Here is an 18,381-nt window from a genome sequence, read left to right as displayed (position 1 = left end):
AGAGCCAGTGTTTATTGGCTTTTTCACTTAACAAATAGGAATAACTCATGTTGTGGCCCGGGGAGAAAAACACTTCACTGTGTGTTGGCGTTTTGGATTGTTGTAATTGTAACACACTTTTCCACTAATATTTTCACAGTTAAAGAACTCAACCGGTTCCAGACACATCTGTGGACAATCATTATAAATCCCTTTTATTTTCACGAGACACTTATGTTGAACTTGAACAACGGCAGTAAATTACTTCATCTTCTTTGTCTTCTGTCCTGCGACAGCTTAAAAAAAAAAAGCGCACAATTAGACCCACAAATTGCACACACTCATAAACACATCAGGGGCAATGACGCAAAGTATGAAAAATGATGCGACTAATTTGTTCGTAGTTGGATCATAATCAAAGTGATGAATTGGAGCAAATGTGTCACTCAGACACCCAGAGTGAAGTTCCACGGCACTGAAATGCATCTCCACAAATATTTCTACCAAACACTGCGAGCCGCGATGATGCATCTCAGTGCCAACGGTCGAAACAACCAATTTCACTCCTGTTCAGTCTGAGACCACGAGTTCCTCCGTCCTACTTCCTTTAATCTGCACTGTCACTTTGTTTTGTTTTTGGGAGCATTCCATGTCTAAACCGCTACCACTTATCACTAAGCACACGGAGCTGGAATCTCCCCGTGTTTTCGGACTTAAAAGCCACGGCCAAAGACGGACCGCAGATGGCGCAGAGAACCATCGTTGGGGCCGGCCGGACCAACGCCACTACCGATTTGTGACTGCGATGGACGGACCGTCAACGGTAAGCAAAGTAAAATCAGAAGAGAAACAAAAACATCAATACAGCACATTATCTGACATGTTTGAGATGATAAGATTCCATTCACTAACATCAATCCTGTACAACAACGCTTTTGTTTATCTGCAGAACATTAAAGTTTGTCTCCTACGGTGTGGCGTTGTCATTGTCTGCTGCTTCTTAAAGGGGGGGGGGGGGGGGGAGAAAAACAGCAGGACTTTGTGTTCTGTTGACTTCACGGATCCTGAAACAACTGCTTGCTTTAAAATAGAACTATTACATCAAAACAAAGCGACAGACCGTCTTTGTGTGTGTGTGAAGGCCTTCAAACCCAATTGAGAGTTGAGGTGCGGTCTTGATTAAAAACTGTGTGTTGGGAGTAAGTCCACGCTGACGTTCACCGCTGTGGCACGCCGCGCGCGGCTCCTCATCCGGCGCGAGCGTCCTTGAATTGGGCCGGCACGTCGCCGTCCAGCTTGCAGATGACCTTGTAGATGGCCTTCTTCCACGACGGCTCGCGGTCCTTGCCCAGCGAAATGGCAACGTAGAATTCTCTGAGCGTGATCTCGGCAACTTCCAGGAAGCGCTCGGGGATCTGCGAGCCCGGCGGGAGGGAGAAGAGATTCTCAGATCGGGAAACTGGGAAAGATCCAGGGACCTGCAGCAGCGGCTTTGGTCTTAGTGGATTATTATCTTTGCTTGGAACGTGTCAACCTTTTGTTTCATTGTTTGCAGGTTAAAGTTTGGTGATTTTTTATTTATTTTTTTTTTAGTCCTGGTGTTTTGTGTGAACTGAACCCTCCCAGTAATGACCATCAGTGGAATTTACTACATAGTTGATAATGTTGGCAAAGTAAAATATTTCTTGTGTATTTTTTAAGTGGGTAAACAGGTGTGTGAATGTGTGTTGCTAAGCCAGACAACCTCATCCACCTCACATTGGTAACCCTTAACTGTCAACTGCTCACTCAAATGGCTCAGCTCTTGGTGTCTTCCTATTATTTCTTCGTTCTTTTCTTTCCTGGTAAATTTTTTTCCATTCTTGGTCTTATATTTTAGCGTCCACGCGACAGAAATACTCACTGTTGTCTATGTCCTTTAAAAAAACAAAAACTAAACATTCATTCACATGGCGATTGCAGCAATAGCACATAATGCCTCCACTCGCTCTGTGCGCTCGAAGTTGTCTAGAACAGAAGCAAAATGTGGCAACAACTGGCAACTTTAGTTTCATCTCTCCAGGACGTAAACATTCTTTGTTAGAATAGAATATTTTTCTCTGCTTTCTGGGAATATTTTTAAACGTTTCGACTACACAGAACAGTAAACATGCGACCGCTGTTGTGTAACACTGCACATCTCCCACTTTTAGAAATGATCTGACACTTTGGTACCAAATAAATAATTTACATTTGAATTATATGTGTATATATATATATATATGTATATATATATATAAACAAGACGGTTGCTCCTCTTTTGACATTGCTCAATAATGGAGTGTATAGTTTTGTAAATGTAAAAGCATGAATACATGTAAAATTGCAGTTCTCATTAATCCTGTGGCCAGTTGCTCCGAGTGCATGAGATCCTCATCAACATGCAGCGTCTTTGCATTCAAACTGGCATAAATAAGCAATAACGGCGACGGCATCTCCATAAATATGTAGATTGTGTTCCTAATTGGCAACGCTGCAATTGATGTGTTTGAGAATTCAGACGGGATCAGGGTATTTCCTGCCACTGTTTGTATATTTAAAGTGTATTTTCAAAATGATTTTTGCTTTCTGTTTTTTTTCTAACATCACCTCAAAAGCCTGAAATCATTTTTTTTCCCCAAAATACAATTGAATCTAAAACTTTATGCAAAAAAAACAATGTTTGGGGGTAATTAAGTGGATAAAATATGTGCATATATTGGCATTAATTATTAACCAAGATTAGACGGGGGAAAAATGGTTAACTTGTCAGCAACACTACTTATATTCTTTTTTTTTTTTTAACACCAAATACAAAATTGGAAAATGTAGAATTTCTGTAATGCTAAACATTTTTTTTTTTTTAAATATCTTGCAATTATCAGTTGACATTTTGCTTTTAACCCATGTGTATATATACAAGTATCATACCTTAAAAAAAACAAAGTGTTGTCTTCAATTAATCACAGTTCATTCAGAAGAAATGACATTAGATTTTGTAACGTTTTCCCAAACTGAATCGTATCGTGAACGAAATCATTCCGTAAAATCCGCTCATTTAAGCAAACAAATACAATTTCAGTTTGCCCTCCTTGCCGTGGCTGATTTATAATATCAAAATGTGACACGAGCTAACGCCAGTGAAAGCATGCCGTGCCTCTGCAGTTACCTGGAAGTCGCTGGCTTTGTTGTAATGCATGCTGAGAGCCCTGAAAAGTTCTGATTCTCTTCCCACAGCGAGACGCTCCACGTCGGCCACTCCGTCCACGAGTGCGTGTCGAGCAAACTTCTCCATCTGGATGTAGTAGAACTCCCTGAAGTTGCTGAACCACTTGATGAGCTGGGAGGTGATGCAGCGCGTAAACTGAGGGCGAATCAAGCCGCTGGGGTGAGTAGAGCTGTAGGTGGTTTAATGTTCTGTGTTTGGATTTTTTTCTAAATTAAATGAATGAAATATACATATGTTTGATGTTTTTTTTTCTATAAAGGTGCACTTTCAAAATAAAATTCTACTGAAATAACACCTGTCTTGCAAGTCATTGTTTTGTTTTAGACATGCAATACATTCACACAACACAATTTGACAACTTTTAACATATTTTGGTTTTAAGACTAAAATTATTCAAGGATTGCAGAAATCAATGTTCTAAGTGCAAAATTCAACAGTTTCCGGTCTTCCTACATTCACACGCACGTTATTTCCCAACAAAAAGTGCTTCCGCTCGCTCACCTGCACGTCGTGGAAACACATCCTGAGCGTGTGCGAGCTCGGGTAGCGGGTGAAGAAGAACATGAGCTTCGCCTTCTTCAGGTGGCTCGTCGTCAGGCCCTCCTGGACGTCGGCGGCATTAAGGAAGGAAAGCAGCAGTGCCTGAAGAGTCCACTTACTTACCGACTGCAAACTGTGAAGACTCGGGTTGTGATGAGGCTGGCAAGGTTTGTGACAACGCATTGGTGATGTGAAACACGCAGAGACAAATGTTAAACGAAACTCGCAATAAATAAATCTTTTGCAGCTTTTTCAAAGGTGCTGTGCTTCGCTAACTTGACCTCTCCAGTCATGCTGCCCAACTCACTGCAATTCATTTTTAGCCCTCTGCTTACAGCCGTCATGTCAAGCAGGATTTACACTTGGTTGGCGGCATTCTTGATACCCTATTGTGACATCACAAAGGACTCACTTGTAGAACTTCTAGCTCACATGTTCTGAGAGGTGGTTTGAGCAAACGATGGACTTGGCCACTGGCGTGTGGAGAAGATGTGCTATCGTTAGAACTGTGCGCCAGCGTGGAAGAGATGTGAGATCGGCGATGGCTCCTCAAACTGCAGCTCCTAGAAGGATACATCCGCCACGTACAGGCCGCTCCTCACCAGCTCCTCCGACTCCATCTTCACCAGAGGGAGACACAGGCTCCTCGGAGGCGGCCCGTCCGCCGGCAGGCTCCTGGCCAGTCTGGAGTTGACCTTTGACCTCACCTTGACCGAATTCCAACGGTCGTCAAACACACCGGGCTTTGCCAGGCCGACGTCGAGATTCCGTCGAGGCGTCGCGCTACTTTGAGCGGCGGCGCTGCGGGGCTCCTGCGAGGGTCCCGACCGCAGCGTCGAGTCGCAGCAGCTGAACGAGGCCGGAGGTCCGGGCCGGCGCTGACCCGCCTTCTGCACCACCAGAGACAGAGCCTCGGCTTGAGCCTCTTCCCCGCGAGCCTCCAACGATCCGGCTCCGTTGTCGCTGCAGACCGACTGCCAGGAGGAGGAGCGGCGGCCGTCGTGGTCGTCCTCTGCCGGTGTCTGCAGCAGCGGCGGCAGGCTCCTGAAGATGGAGTCCACGCTGCGGCTGACGGCTCTGGACAGCTCGTACTTCAGAACTTCTGCCATCAGCTTTATCCGCTCGGGTTTGGACTGGGCCAGGTTGGTTGGCTCGCACGCCTGTTGTGCGCTCACGTTGGAGGTTTTCTCCAGCTCACTGTTTGGATCTGCCTGAGGAGCACTGACAGACGTCCCCTGACTTTCTCCGCATGCCATGCGGTTCGTCCTGAGCCGCAGCTGTCGGTACTCCAGGTGGGTTTTAGTCGCCTGGCTCTGACCGACGGATGCTCGACTCACCGCGGCCTCTGTCAGGTGTCCAGCAGGGGCAGCGGTCATTCCCTTGATAATGTTTTCCACTCTGGCCCGCTTTGCACGATGGCCGCTGTTGAAGTCTCTGGCGGCTGCAGGTGACAGGTGATCTCCTCCCACTGGGACGCGTCCAGTGTCTGGAGAAGGATCCAGCTCGGGGTGACCGGAGCGGATGAAGCTGGAGGCGGCGACGCAGACATCGCAGTGAAAGTAGGGCAGAATTTTTCTCTCCTCAGTGTTTTTTTCACTTTTCGTTTCGGCTGTGTCGGGCTCTGACAGCAGGGCATCAGGTTGAAGAGGGAAGTATTGTGCAGAGCAGCTATCAAGGCAGATGTTGGTGGAGGGAGGCAAGCCTTTGCTCCATACACTCAGATCCATGCCTGTTGTCTTTATAAAAAAAAAAAGAAGAAGAAGATTGAGAGAAAATTTGTTTTTTTTCTTCTATAATTAAAATATATATATGCACTTTTTGTATTGAAACAAATATTAATATGACTTTTTTTATTGCTCATAATTTTACTCGCATTCAAACTGTGCGGTAGTACGTGCAAGTCTCAGGAATTATTAATGAAAATTTTAGCTTTCAGAATTTTTTTTACCTCAGTATGGAGAATCAAACATTGGCACGAGCATGATTCACTCACCTGTTGCTTGTTCAGAAGAACCCAGGGGATGTCTGGAGTTTGCAGAAGAGTCTGCATCATTTGTACTGTTGTGGGTGAGAAGCAGCTCCATAAACCAGGGGGTGTGGCCTGATGTGTCGGCCTATCCCATCCTATATTTAAAAATGCGTCTTTTCCGGGGTGGGGACATAATTCACACGATGTTTTTGGACAAACGAGTAAAGGAGTTAATATTCGGATTTGTCTTTAAAAAAAAATTTTTTTTAAATCATAATTTTCCCATCGGCATATTTTGTTTCCACCTTCTCAGCGAGGGGAAGTTCTGAAAGCAATAATGTTCTTGTATGAACGCACCATCTTTTAGAGTCACTGTAATCATACTGTGTGTAAAACTTGTGAATTCATCGGTGGATTGTGACTTTCTCAAAGTTTTAAATGAAAAAAAATCTCCTACTCTGGTTCTCCCCCCCACCCCCCTGCCGGCGGCCAGCGGTGGTTTCTTCCACCGGGACCCGACCGACTGCTTCTGGCTGGGTGGGTGTCGCCGTCCCGCTTTACGGCAGCCAGCTTTCCCGCTGCCCTGCCAACCCGTCGACAACCGAACGACTCACGGCTGTCGGAAAAAGAGACTTCCGCCGTCGCCGCCGCCAGTGATTTCGCCGCAATGTTATTGCGAACTAGATGCGTTTACCAGACGCTGGGACGCTCGCTGTCTGCGGTGAGCCAGGTAGGTGGAACATATTCTGTTGTCACGCCGTAAAAGAAAAATAATAATAAAAAAAAAAAAAACCCGAGCCCCCGAGTTCGACGTAAACTAGCCGTGAGCCGATGTTAGCTCGCCAAGCAGGGCCCCTGTTTTCATCCAAGGGCAGACGGAGTTGACAGCGGCTCCGGTGACGAGGCGAGAGGTCAAGTGTTAAAGGCAGCTTGGAGGAAAGATTTCCTCCTGTCAAGTGTCACTGATCAGAAGAATCACTGATCAAGCGGCAAGATAGCCAACAAAACACCCCCAAACTACACAGACAGTGAACCGCAGCCAGTGTGTGTGTGTGTGTGTGTGTGTGTGTGTGTGTGTGTCGCTGTGTGTTTTCTCTGCAGGTGACTGGGAAATGGAAATAGCCCAGCCAGCGTGTGTTATTTCGGACATGCATGTCCCAAACAAGATTCTATTCTGAACTCCTAACGAGTTCAGCTGTCACGTGTGTCAGTGCTTTTAACGTCTTGAAGGGGGGGCGGGGGGGAATGCATGGTGATTCGAACGCATCCAGGCTCGGGTAGCACTTCCTCCTTTATAGACTCAGTGACGTGAATGATGTATGGGCAGTGATGAGAGTGGCTTCCTGTCAACTTCCTGGCTAGTTCCCCCCACCTCCTTTAGTATCATCACTCCAATGTTTCATTGCCCTCTATCAGGGGGGGGAAACAAAACAAAAACAAAAAACACCCCCGCTGCTAACACAGCGCCCCCAGCTGGCCTGTGCTACTTTGGTTGCCTGCCCAGCAACCCCCTGCAAGAAGGCTCCTACCATTTATCACCTGTACATTTATTTATTTATTTATATAGCAGTGTCAACGTTTTTGTGGTGTGCAACTGTTTTTACATTTACTCATTACATATAATCAGCTCGCTTTCATTTGAATTAATTAATTATTCAATTTGTTTTGCAGGCTAATAATGTGCTTGTCCGCGCAGGTAAGTGCTTCCCACCACTTGTAGTAACTTTACAATGGGTTTTTATATTTTAATGGTATATTTGTCTTTGTTTAGCTTCCTCTGCCGCCATCCCGCGCGCTTACGGAACCTCTCGACCGTGAGTCTTGTCCTCTGCTGACTCTTTCAGTGCGGCTCAGCGGACCAGGATCTTGTCTTGAAACGCTCCCCCTTCATCTTCTCCGTTGCAGGTCTGAACTTCCACCGCCGTCGTCTCACGTCTTCCACGTCAGATACTTCAGGACGTCGGCTGTTCGCAGTACGTGTTTGAGACCTTTCTCAAAACATCCACGCACAGTGTGCGCGGTGCTAAAAATGTTAAGGCACGGCATTTTGTTGCGCAGGAGACGAGGTCGTCACCGTGAAGACGCCTGCGTTTGCCGAGTCCGTCACTGAGGGAGACGTGAGGTGGGAAAAAGGTGCGTACGGTTTGAAATCTGGACGATGAGAATAACGAGAAGGAAAACCTGAAGAGATGAGTTTTATTCGAATGGGCAGTAACTAACCCTGATTGTTTTCTCACTGTCTGTCTTCAAGCTGTGGGCGACTCGGTCACAGAGGATGAAGTCGTGTGTGAGATCGAGACGGACAAGGTACGAGACGGCAGGTTCCTTCCACCTGGACAAACCTGCTTGCCCTGCCTTCAAACTCACAGAAATCTCTCTGCGCTCCGCAGACCTCAGTGCAAGTCCCGGCCCCGGCAGCTGGAGTGATCGAGGAGCTGCTGGTGCCTGATGGGGGGAAAGTCGAGGGAGGAACGCCCCTTTTTAAACTGCGCAAAGGAGGTGAAGCATCAATTTCAATTTTTTTTGCACCAACGAGCTAAACCACGACCTGGATGGCTGAGAACCTTCACAGACATCATTGGTTCTTCTCTCGTTTGGCTCCTCAGCTGTCGCCGCCAAAGCCGACCCCTCCCCAGCTGCAGAAGCCGTGGCTGCAGCTCCTCCACCACCACCTCCTCCACCTGCAGCTGCAGCTCCAGCCCCCACTGTCATGCCTCCAGTGTCCCAAGTGCAACCACAGCCTGTCCAAGCCAGACCAGGTGAGCTTTCCTCACTGTCTGCGTGCAGCAGGATTGACTTCCGTGCAGGTTTTTAGGTTTTCATTTCTCTCACCGTCCTCCCCTCTCTGTCAAGCTCCCGCTGTGAAACCTGCAGCCCCAGAACTTCCTCCCACATTTGGAGGCAGAGGAGAAAACCGGGTAACTTCTTTTTGTCGCATGTGTATTGTGTCTGCATTTGTGCTCCTCATTCAGTGGTGTGTATCACGGCTTTAGGTCAATGATAAACTAAACCACTGACTTGCGGATGCTTCTTCTCTGTCCTTCTGTCCAGGTGAAGATGAACCGTATGAGGTTGAGGATCGCCCAGAGGCTGAAGGAGGCTCAGAGCACCTGCGCCATGCTCACCACTTTCAACGAGGTTGACATGAGGTGAGCCACGGTGACTCTTATTTTGAAAAGAGAGACTCGTGAAGAGGTTCACTGAATCGTCTTTGTATTTGTGCGTCAGCAACATTCAGGAAATGAGGAAACTTCACAAGGACGCTTTCCTGAAGAAGCACAACATCAAACTGGGCTTCATGTCTGCGTTTGTCAAGGCTGCTGCTTACGCTCTGACCGATCAACCTGCTGTCAACGCAGGTGTGATCACGCACACAATTTACCACGACACACCCTAAAAAACACCCCTGTGTTTTCACAAAAGCTCACTGCCGAAATGTTTTGGCCCGCAGTCATCGACGACACGACCAAAGAGATCGTCTACAGAGATTACGTGGACATCAGCGTCGCTGTTGCAACTCCAAAGGTTCCGACCTTTGACCTCCTACAGCTGCCCGTGGTTGCAGTTTAATAGCAGATTACTTAACATTGACCTGAACGTCACTGTTCTCTGCAGGGACTCGTTGTACCAGTCGTCCGCAATGTTGAGACCATGAACTTCGCCAATATTGAGAAGGCCATCAATGCTTTGGGGGAAAAGGTAAAACTCAATCACCTCAGTCCCTGGCATGACAAGCCTCTCATCACACCGGTGTGATGTTAAAAAGTGCACCGGCTGACGTTTTTCTTTTTTTCTCCCCCCCTTGCAGGCACGCAACAACGAGCTGGCCGTGGAGGACATGGACGGAGGCACGTTCACCATCAGCAACGGCGGCGTGTTCGGCTCCATGTTCGGCACGCCCATCATCAACCCGCCGCAGTCGGCCATCCTGGGCATGCACGGCATCTTCGACCGACCCGTGGCCATCGGCGGCAAGGTGAGCTGAGCCGCAACAGACGTTCAGTATTTGAGACAGCAGCTGCGTTTCCATCAACCCCCAGAATTTGGCAAAACCTAAATATCGCAATGGAAACGGCTGAACTTGGAAAAACCTCTCAAATGTCGTAAACGTTTGTTTACCTCAAACTGAATGTTAGCCTCAAGCCAAAGATCCTGAAGTGGCTCCACTTTATTAAGATCATTAAAATACAGCAAAATGCAGCATTTGTGCCAAGGATGTGGCAGCAAAGCTTGGGAATACAGCAAACCTCATTTGAAGGAGATCCTGATGTGAATCACCAGTAAAGTGGGAACTGAAAGTGTTGTGTTTTAATCATTATTACAATGACTCCTGGTGTGGCTCGCAGGTGGAGATCCGGCCCATGATGTACGTGGCTCTGACGTACGACCACCGGCTCGTCGACGGCAGGGAAGCCGTGACTTTCCTGCGTAAGATCAAAGCGGTGGTGGAAGATCCGCGAGTGCTGCTCCTGGACATGTAACGTGTTGAAGACAGAAAAGCCGCCAAATTGCAGGGAGGAAAAAAAAAGAACACGACAAAGAAGAGACGAGAAGAGAAAAGAAACGCACAAGTAGCCTGACGTCTCTTCAGTCGGACCGGAGCGGTTGTGTTGCAACACTTTTTGTTCATTTGCTGCACTGTAATTGTTTGTTGAGAGTCTGCTTTGGGGCTTCAGCAGAGGGGCAAGCGGACTTCAAATGTAAAAGAAAAACCCACCCGCCGTCTGTTATTTCACCCACATGCTCCTGAAACGATCACAGAAGGACACTGACGTACGGGGGAAAAAATGGAATTGTTCACTGTTCACTGTCGTCTCGTTCCTGCTTTACAAGTCGTCTGTTTCATGTGTTGAACCCTCACTGTACCATCCTGTTTGCCCCCCCAAAAAACTTTTATCTATTTAAAGACAGACTCCAAAGAAGCTTTGCGTTGGGACTCTTTACCTCGTCATGAACTTTGCTTTGCTTGGCGTTGATTTCTGCTGATTTTTACCTTTCTAATTTTCCGACCAGGCTTTCAGACACCGTCCACTGTTTGAGGCTCGAGATGCTGCAGTGGCAGAATCGGAGCCCGAGGCTTGCGGCCGAGGCGCGTCTTCCCGGCCGACCTTGCCTCCAACTATCTCATCTCTTGCCAAAACCTGTTTGGCCCGCTAATTCTCCTCCGTGGTGCTACGGTTCTGTGCCAGTCCGCCTCCAACCTCCCCGATCTTCAAAGCCTCATTAGCCGAAGCGAGCACCCGGCTCTTGAGAAGCTCCACATAATGGGGATCATTTTCGAGCTTATGTCTTAAGGGCTGATCGGCCCTTTCTGCCACTTCACAAACACGGGCTGGAGTGCGTGCACCTGCGTATGATTGGCCCGCTCCTCCAGCATTTCTGTTTACTTTAATAATCGCAGGAGACAATGACGTTCCCCCCCGGTTGTAAGTCTTTGTTTGCCTGCCAGCACCTACACAGACGTCTGAATAACGCCGTTTGGAAGGAAAACCACAGAATTCATTAGGAGAGCACAAAAAAAAAACAACCAAACATTAGATTAGCATGAGAATGCTGGAGGTCCTAATGGGGCCCGGACACGGCAAACAATCGCACGAGGGCTTCCTTTAATGTAATTAATTTTATTAGGGCTCAAGATTCCATTAGCGCTTTTGAGGCCATGCTAATGGGCGGCGTGTGCCAGGGGGTACATAGATATCTGGAGTGTTTGTTGGCAGGTCGTCGTCCGTCTCAACGTCTCATCTTTTGGAAATCTGGCCAAATCTGCAAATGTCCAATCGGACTGATCAACAAGACGTGCGGTTTTAAGTCTTTGTCTTCCATTCAGATGAAAGATGGAACATCACCCCCCCCCCCCCCCCAACAGAACCGAGCGGCCCGCTGGCCTCTTTCATTAGGCCACATCAGAGGGATCATTTACCTAAATTATTCTATTTATTTAATTCTCTCAAATGGGAAATTGGCAAGGAAACTTTTCTTTTTTTTTTTTTAGCCCAAAATGAAAATAGTAGCAGCCAAAAATGGAGTAAAAAAAAATAAAACAAACTAATTCCTGGTGAGACCTGGATTACAAAATAAAGCAGATCAGCTTTGTAAGTTAAGTTGTGAGTAGACACCAGTCTCGGGTGTTTGACGGAATAAACACCCGAGACAAAGAGGAACAAGCGTAGATGGTTGTGTCCAGTTTAGTTCCCTCAGAAAGGAGGAACCGGGTAAAAAGAAATTCTGAGAATGACCAGCAATAGACGTGAGCTGGCTGGGGGTGGAAGCCCAGACACTTTCAGTCTCAGTGTGGACACCCTCAGTCACCAGGAAACAAGACACCACTGAGAACTCTTTCTGTGGGAGCCTGTCGAGGCGGACGGAGGAGCCAAATCAACATCTCGACCATCCAGCTGCTGTACCGCTCGCTGTGAGTTGAACTGAAATAAATCTGACGTGAGATGTTGCATCCTGTCATTGTACCTACTGGAGCCATTAAACACACACACACACACACACACATCACACCTTTATCCAATCACACCTTGAGACAATTCAGCAACACGAAGCCAGACCCTTCAATCACGATTGGGAGGGGGGTGGAGTGGGGGTCGGGGGGGGCGGTTCAGGTGCTGCGCTGCATAAGTAATGAATGCATATTCACAAGTGTTGTGTTCACAGGCTGCCTCATTCAGCGGCCAGCCAGACAACTAGCTCGCATCTGGCCCTATTCTTCCCTCCAGCTCGCGCTCCTTTGATGTGGATGCCAGTTCTCTTTCCCCTTCCTCCTCGTGGCTCCGTCATACCTGAAGATTTTTTTTCTCTCTCTCTCTCTCTCTCTCTCCCGCTAACGGGAGGGAGAATGAGGCGGAGGACCCCGTGGCCCAGAGGCGGACACAGCTGGCGGCACTCAGGTGGGGCACAGCTGGTGGGTGTCAGAGGTTCGAGGACTCGCCTCCGGACAAAGAAGAAAAGGGGGAAGAGGCGTGCGTGGTGGGGGGGGGGGCAGCGGGAGGCTCTCCCAGGACACACTGAGCTGTAAGTATCAATACGTTGATGCTGTAAAGACATTGAGTACCCTATGTTAGCTGTGTGTATCTTTGTATAAGTTGTACAGTCCAAGAAAAGTTAGATCTGATGCTTTTACATTATGCAACATACAACTTTTTTTGCATGGTTAAAAAAATGCAAAAATTCTATTAATCAGCACCAGGTAGAAAGCTATGTATTTTATCATTTATGGAACTGATGAGATGGCTTTTATGATGCTACGTAGTAGAAACACTTCAATTCCATCAATTATGTATAAATCAATTAAATATAAACCATAATACACCCCTTTTTGTAATCAGTATTGAATATTTTTAAATGTGTTGCTTTGCTGAGAAAAGCTAGAAAGTGATGTGATTTCTACTGCATCCTCCCTTCCTCAAGTTCTCCTAGCTGACAAGGCTGCTTTTCCTAAGCGTTTTTTTTAATATTATTATCATTATTATTATTATTATCATCATTATTTATTATCATTATTGTTATTGGTACAGTGGTGCATCATTTGCACGCTGAAAACCACTCCTCTGCCAGTAGGTGTCGCCAGAGACCATGCAATTGAGCTGTACACTTTATTTGCCGGTGTCGTCTCTTTGAGCGTCAGTTGGCTTCTCGCAGTTGCTGCTGCATCTATTTGATCTTCGAAAATTCACTGCAACACAGAAAAGGCCGGACGTTACATGCAGTCCCAACGTTCCCATTTGGCGTTTGTGGCCGATTTGTGCGAATCTCAAACCTGTATTTTATGATGGAGGTGAAATTCCTGTCCAACTTCCGGATCATCCACTGAATCTGCCGCACGTCCAGAGGAACGCTAGCGTCCTGCAAGCGTGACGTCAGAATAAGTCGAACGCAGTCGAGCATTTCTCATTCTTACTCTGTTGCATTTTGCAAACGCCGCATGCTCTGCTTGTGTGTTGACGTGATCAGAAGCGAGCCGGAACCAGAACGGACCTTCAGGGCCTTCCTGAAGACAGACGTGGGCACCTCTTTCTTTCCTTCCGTGTCCATGGCCTTGAAGAAGTCTTTGACGGTCTGGCTGTTATCGTCCAGGAATTTCTGCGAGGAAGGGAGAGTCCAGACCAAACGGTGAATTACGTATGCAAAAGACGCGTTCCATTTAGTCGAGTAAAAATAAATAAGCAGTCGCCTCTCAGCGCACCCACCACTGACCTTAAAGATCTTGAAGGCCACCAAATTCCTGGAGACGGAGTTCAGGACGGTGTATCGGACTTTCACGCCGGGTCGGAATTTCGCCAACTGCTGCATGAAGGCTTCGCGCACTAAAACGGACTGGGGCGGAAACCGACACGGGGCAAGTGGTATTTTACATGTGCGCAGTTAGCGACTCCACCGCAAACGCTCCAATCGCACCTTAACACCACAGGCCGAATGCACTCACAGAGATGTCGATCTGCTCGATGGCTGATGCGTTTCTTTTGTACGTCTTGAGCAGCGTCAGGGCGCCGACGTGCGTCATGGGATTCCGGGAGAGCTACACAATTTTTTTTTTTTTTTTTTTTTTTTAAACACAAATCAATTTCAAGTTTCTTATGTGAATGAGAAGTTACTTGTCAGAAACCCTGGACATTTGTACACGGTGTTTAGAAGCAGCAATGGAAAAAACCCAACGTGCTGCTTTAATAGCAGATCAATAATATTTCCTACTGGCATGTGGAAGGAAGGATGGATGGATGAGAGTGAGAGTGAGAGTGAGAGCACCTTTAACACCAAGTGCATCTGTGTGGGCTCACCTTGATGATCCTCATGGTGTTGTTTTGGACCAGGCCCTGGCAGAGCAGCGACGTGGCCTCATCGTCAATGTAGTTGTGGCTGAGGTCCAGCTCCTCAATGGTGCCGTTGCTTTTGATGGCCTGGCCCAGCGCCTCGGCCTCAATACGGCCAAAACCGTTCTGGGCCAGCAGGAGCTTCTTGATGCTGAGGTTCTCCTGGGGAATGCAAAGAGAGAGCAGCTCTGTGATGGAGAGGAGAAGGAAACCCACTGGAAGCTTGCAGGTTGAGACGTCTCTCTCTCTCTCACCCTCAGCCCGGCGCTTAAAGCTACGGCGCCACCCTTGATGTGATTCCAGCTCAGGTTCAGGACTTCAAGGCCGACGTTTCTTGCTTTAGGGGGAGAATGTGATTTACTTGTTATTGAATAATATGAGGGGAAAGTAGAAACATTTGCTGCAGAATTCAACTTTGTATCCAGTTTCAAGGAAGATGAGCTTGCTACAAGTATTTTGCTTGATATCTAGCATCATGTAGCTGTAAAGTTCTGGTCGGTGGACCAAATGGCTGTGAAGGTGTAGTGTCTGAAGCTTTGACCCTGCTCCTACAGGCCTCTTAGCCTGATAAGACGAACAGAGCCCTCGTTAGCGCAGCACCTGCATTAGGCTACTTCCCTTGGAAGGCTTCATCTCAACTCCCTAGGAAGACTGTGTGGATAACACACATTCCAACTCTGGCCAGTAACTTTCCCATCCCTTCGCCTTCTGTTTTACAATTGTCTCTTTGTCCTCCTTACATGGAAATGCGCACGATGACGAGAACTGCGTGTATAAGAAGGTGACGTTCTAACCATTCTCTGAATGAGAGATCGTGAGAGCTTGTGCGCATCTGGACACGCGGCCCCCCTCAGGCGGACCGGTTGCCTGATTGATATCTGACTTCTTTGTAATAAACCTGTTTTTATATAATCAAGTCGGTGTCGAGGAGGATTCCTTCAACACCCACACTTCACCGCTGCAGCCTGGAGAATCCACCATAAAGGTAAAAAGAAAAAAATGACCGTGTGCTCCAGTCATAAGCCTGCGCTGACTTCATAATAATGAGCGCACCTATCATCGGGGCCAGGTGCACTCCTGCCCCTTCACTGAAACAGTTGTAGCTGAGGTCCAGTTCTTGGAGCGCAGCGTCACCCTGCGGTGAGAAAGGGAAACAGTGCATTGAAACTTCAACAGTAAATGTGGACATGACTTATTTCCCCCCTTTTTTTTCTTTTTCTTTTAAAAAAAAAAAAAGAAAAGATTTACACTTACCCTTAAAGCATCAGCAAAGTGTTTAGCCGTAGCATCATAAAAATGATTCCCTGAAAGACGGACAGGGAATTTTATTTAACCACGACGAGCCCGCTGCTTATTTTATTTTCCTCTACTTTGCAGTGATGTCGGTGTGCGGAAACGTTGCTACTTGCTCACCTGACAGTTTGATGGACTTGACAAAGTAGTTGCATATCAGCATGTTGCAGACGATTTTGGCTCCCTCCAGGTGCAGCTTGTTGCGGGAAAGGTTCTGGGTCAAGAGAGTTTCTGTGTAAACTCACTGGCGTGACCGTCGGAGGCCGCGGCTGTAAACACCAGGCAGGTTCATTCACAAAAAAATCTTTTCTGAACTTGTTACCAGACTCTCGATGGTGGTGTTTGTTTTGAGCATCTCCATGATGTAACGAGCCCCTTCAGCCCGGAGCGCGTTCGAGTCCAGCTCAAGGTTGGTGATGATCCCATCATTCTGAAATAAAAAATTCCAAGTATATTATTTTCCCCTGTGTGTACAACCATTGTTTGTTTGACATGTTTTGACATGTCATGGTAAACGCCGCCTACTCTCAGCGCTATGGCCAGGGCTTTAGCACCCAGAGGTCCCAGGCCATAGTGGTTCAGATTCATGTGGGTGTTTTCCAAGTTGCGAAAGAAGGACTTGACAGGGACGGCCTTGGTGTGCTGGCAGGCCTCCTGGTAGAGCTCTGCCCGAGACAAGTGCGGCTGATTGTTGTCTAAGAAAGGAGGATTGCAGTAGATGAAGTGGAGAGGACTACATATTTTTCGCTACCGAACAGTTGTCATCGTGACCTACTGTCTGGTTCCAGGTCAGTGTCCCACTCTGACCGCGTCTCTGCAGGTTTAGCCTCCTCAGCCGACTGCTGCTGCTCCTCCTCCGGCTGATCAGGGTCAGCGGTCTGGGTGGCTTCCTCTCCGTCCATGACGCCAACCTGTGAGCGCCCCCTGGACGACACCTAGGCAAGGCTCTGAAGACGACACCGCTGAGGTTAGTGATGTTGACGACAAAAGTTCTATTTCGTGGTTCTCCATGTGTTTATGGACCTTTCTCTTTTTGGCATATTTATCTAATATGGAAATATGGAATTTCATTTTTTTTTTTGTGAGTAACAAACTGCCCATTACCGTCACCTAAACAAGCCTGTTTATAGAACAATTATTTCTGAATTTCATGTACACAGTTCAGTCCTCGTAACACTGTGGAATGTGTAATAAGGAAAGTGAAATGAGAATGGCAGTCAAAGTTTCACATTGATGACCATTTTGTATTTTCACTTTTAAACAATGCATTTCAACGGAGTGAGAACACTTCTACCTGTGATGCAATCACTGCACGCAACAGAAACACCACACAGGTGTTTTTTTTTTCATTATGATGAAAACACATGACAGTCAAGAAGATCAAAGTCAGAGATGAAAGTCAGCAAAAGAGAAGCCCAGAAATCTTTTTAATGTTGTCCTAAAAACAGCAAAATGCGTTTTATATATATTCGGACTTAATTGTGCTGGTTCTGCTGCTAGCACTAAAATGTTTTTGGAAAAGAGAAGTTATCTATGTCTGTTACTTTTGTGAAAACTAGTGTTAAGACTAGGAACTAGGAAACGTTTAAGACATGACTCATGAAGTCAACTCACAGTAACTTCATACACCCCAAAGATTGAGAAACCCTAAGTCTTGCGAGGAATTAAAAGTGCTCATTACAGTTAAGTTGAATGGGTTTCATTTAAAGTTTTCATCTTAAAAAAATAAAGTTTTATTGTAAGAAAAAAAACATGAAGGACCCATTTGCCATAAAACTGTGTGTGTGTGTGTGTGTGTGTGTGTGTGTGTGTGTGTGTGTGTGTGTGTGTGTGTGTGTGTGTGTGTGTGTGTGTGTGTGTGTGTGTGTGTGTGTGTTCCAAGAATGTAATGGAAATGCAAAATCATTCTTATACTCTCTTGCAATATAGCTTTTAGATTAAAAAAAAAAAAAAAAAAAAAATCATTCCTGGGTTACAACTTCTTCACTGAGGTGAGTTAGCAAGTCTGAGAGTATGTAATGCAGCTAGCTACATTAGCCCGCTTAGCATCCGGGCCGTGCATTCGCTGAAAAGTGTTGGCGCCAAAGTTTTGTCACGTCTTTTCCTTCATTACCCAAGATTTTCAATCAATCAAGTGTCACTCGGAGCTGAGTTACGTGTGTGTGCCGACGATAGGTGTTTACGTGAACTTACCAGTCAGTTAAATAATAACAGTTCACACCGATGACAACTTCATGCTGATTTAGCTAGCGTGGGGCTGACACGGCCTTGTGTGGCCGCCCTCACACAGTCCACTAGAGGGCGCCGCTGGCCCCAGTCTAAATTTTAATGAGATTGACGCTGAATTGATGCAGTTGTTTTTGGAGGCGCTTGCATTGTTGATGTTGGTATAGCAAAAAGCTAGGGATATATATATATTTTTTTTTTGTTCAAGGTTTTGTTTACTTGTGTTTACTTGGATTGTTCAGCGATCTAGAAAGACAATCTTGGGACCAAGTCATAATTTTTGGGACACAATAATGTGGAGCAACTCCCTC

At 46.7% G+C, this 18,381-nt stretch overlaps 3 protein-coding genes across 3 annotated transcripts; 1 reads left to right on the top strand and 2 right to left on the bottom strand.

Moving 5' to 3' along the window:
- Positions 1 to 1,156: 1,156 nt before the first annotated feature.
- Positions 1,157 to 5,962, bottom strand: LOC142903791 (prospero homeobox protein 1-like). The gene is made up of 5 exons (XM_076049619.1): positions 5,760 to 5,962; positions 4,342 to 5,502; positions 3,728 to 3,829; positions 3,167 to 3,361; positions 1,157 to 1,394 (listed from the first exon to the last, which is right to left on the bottom strand). The coding sequence occupies exons 1-5, from the start codon at positions 5,817 to 5,819 to the stop codon at positions 1,227 to 1,229; spliced, it is 1,686 nt and encodes a 561-aa protein (XP_075905734.1). The 5' UTR covers positions 5,820 to 5,962; the 3' UTR covers positions 1,157 to 1,226.
- Positions 5,963 to 6,299: 337 nt separating this feature from the next.
- Positions 6,300 to 10,657, top strand: LOC142903773 (dihydrolipoyllysine-residue succinyltransferase component of 2-oxoglutarate dehydrogenase complex, mitochondrial-like). Its single transcript, XM_076049593.1, has 15 exons — positions 6,300 to 6,465; positions 7,407 to 7,431; positions 7,507 to 7,549; positions 7,641 to 7,708; positions 7,794 to 7,868; positions 7,987 to 8,042; positions 8,126 to 8,234; positions 8,342 to 8,494; positions 8,589 to 8,653; positions 8,787 to 8,884; positions 8,964 to 9,094; positions 9,187 to 9,260; positions 9,351 to 9,434; positions 9,544 to 9,711; positions 10,082 to 10,657. The coding sequence occupies exons 1-15, from the start codon at positions 6,403 to 6,405 to the stop codon at positions 10,214 to 10,216; spliced, it is 1,347 nt and encodes a 448-aa protein (XP_075905708.1). The 5' UTR covers positions 6,300 to 6,402; the 3' UTR covers positions 10,217 to 10,657.
- A 2,580-nt stretch (positions 10,658 to 13,237) lies between these two features.
- On the bottom strand, positions 13,238 to 18,324 carry LOC142903774 (uncharacterized). Its single transcript, XM_076049594.1, has 14 exons — positions 18,038 to 18,324; positions 16,620 to 16,791; positions 16,370 to 16,539; positions 16,167 to 16,274; positions 15,965 to 16,058; positions 15,806 to 15,855; positions 15,605 to 15,686; positions 14,806 to 14,888; positions 14,519 to 14,713; positions 14,167 to 14,259; positions 13,938 to 14,057; positions 13,719 to 13,823; positions 13,501 to 13,586; positions 13,238 to 13,416 (listed from the first exon to the last, which is right to left on the bottom strand). The coding sequence occupies exons 2-14, from the start codon at positions 16,744 to 16,746 to the stop codon at positions 13,395 to 13,397; spliced, it is 1,335 nt and encodes a 444-aa protein (XP_075905709.1). The 5' UTR covers positions 16,747 to 16,791; positions 18,038 to 18,324; the 3' UTR covers positions 13,238 to 13,394.
- Between the last annotated feature and the right edge of the window lie 57 nt (positions 18,325 to 18,381).

This window comes from Nelusetta ayraudi, unplaced genomic scaffold (genome assembly GCF_046127955.1).
Source record: "Nelusetta ayraudi isolate G7.1 ecotype Tasmania unplaced genomic scaffold, CSIRO-AGI_Nayr_v1 ptg000118l, whole genome shotgun sequence".
Classification (NCBI taxonomy): domain Eukaryota; kingdom Metazoa; phylum Chordata; class Actinopteri; order Tetraodontiformes; family Monacanthidae; genus Nelusetta; species Nelusetta ayraudi.
Note: the sequence above shows the minus strand (reverse complement) of the source record. Positions and strands in the feature narration are given on the sequence as shown.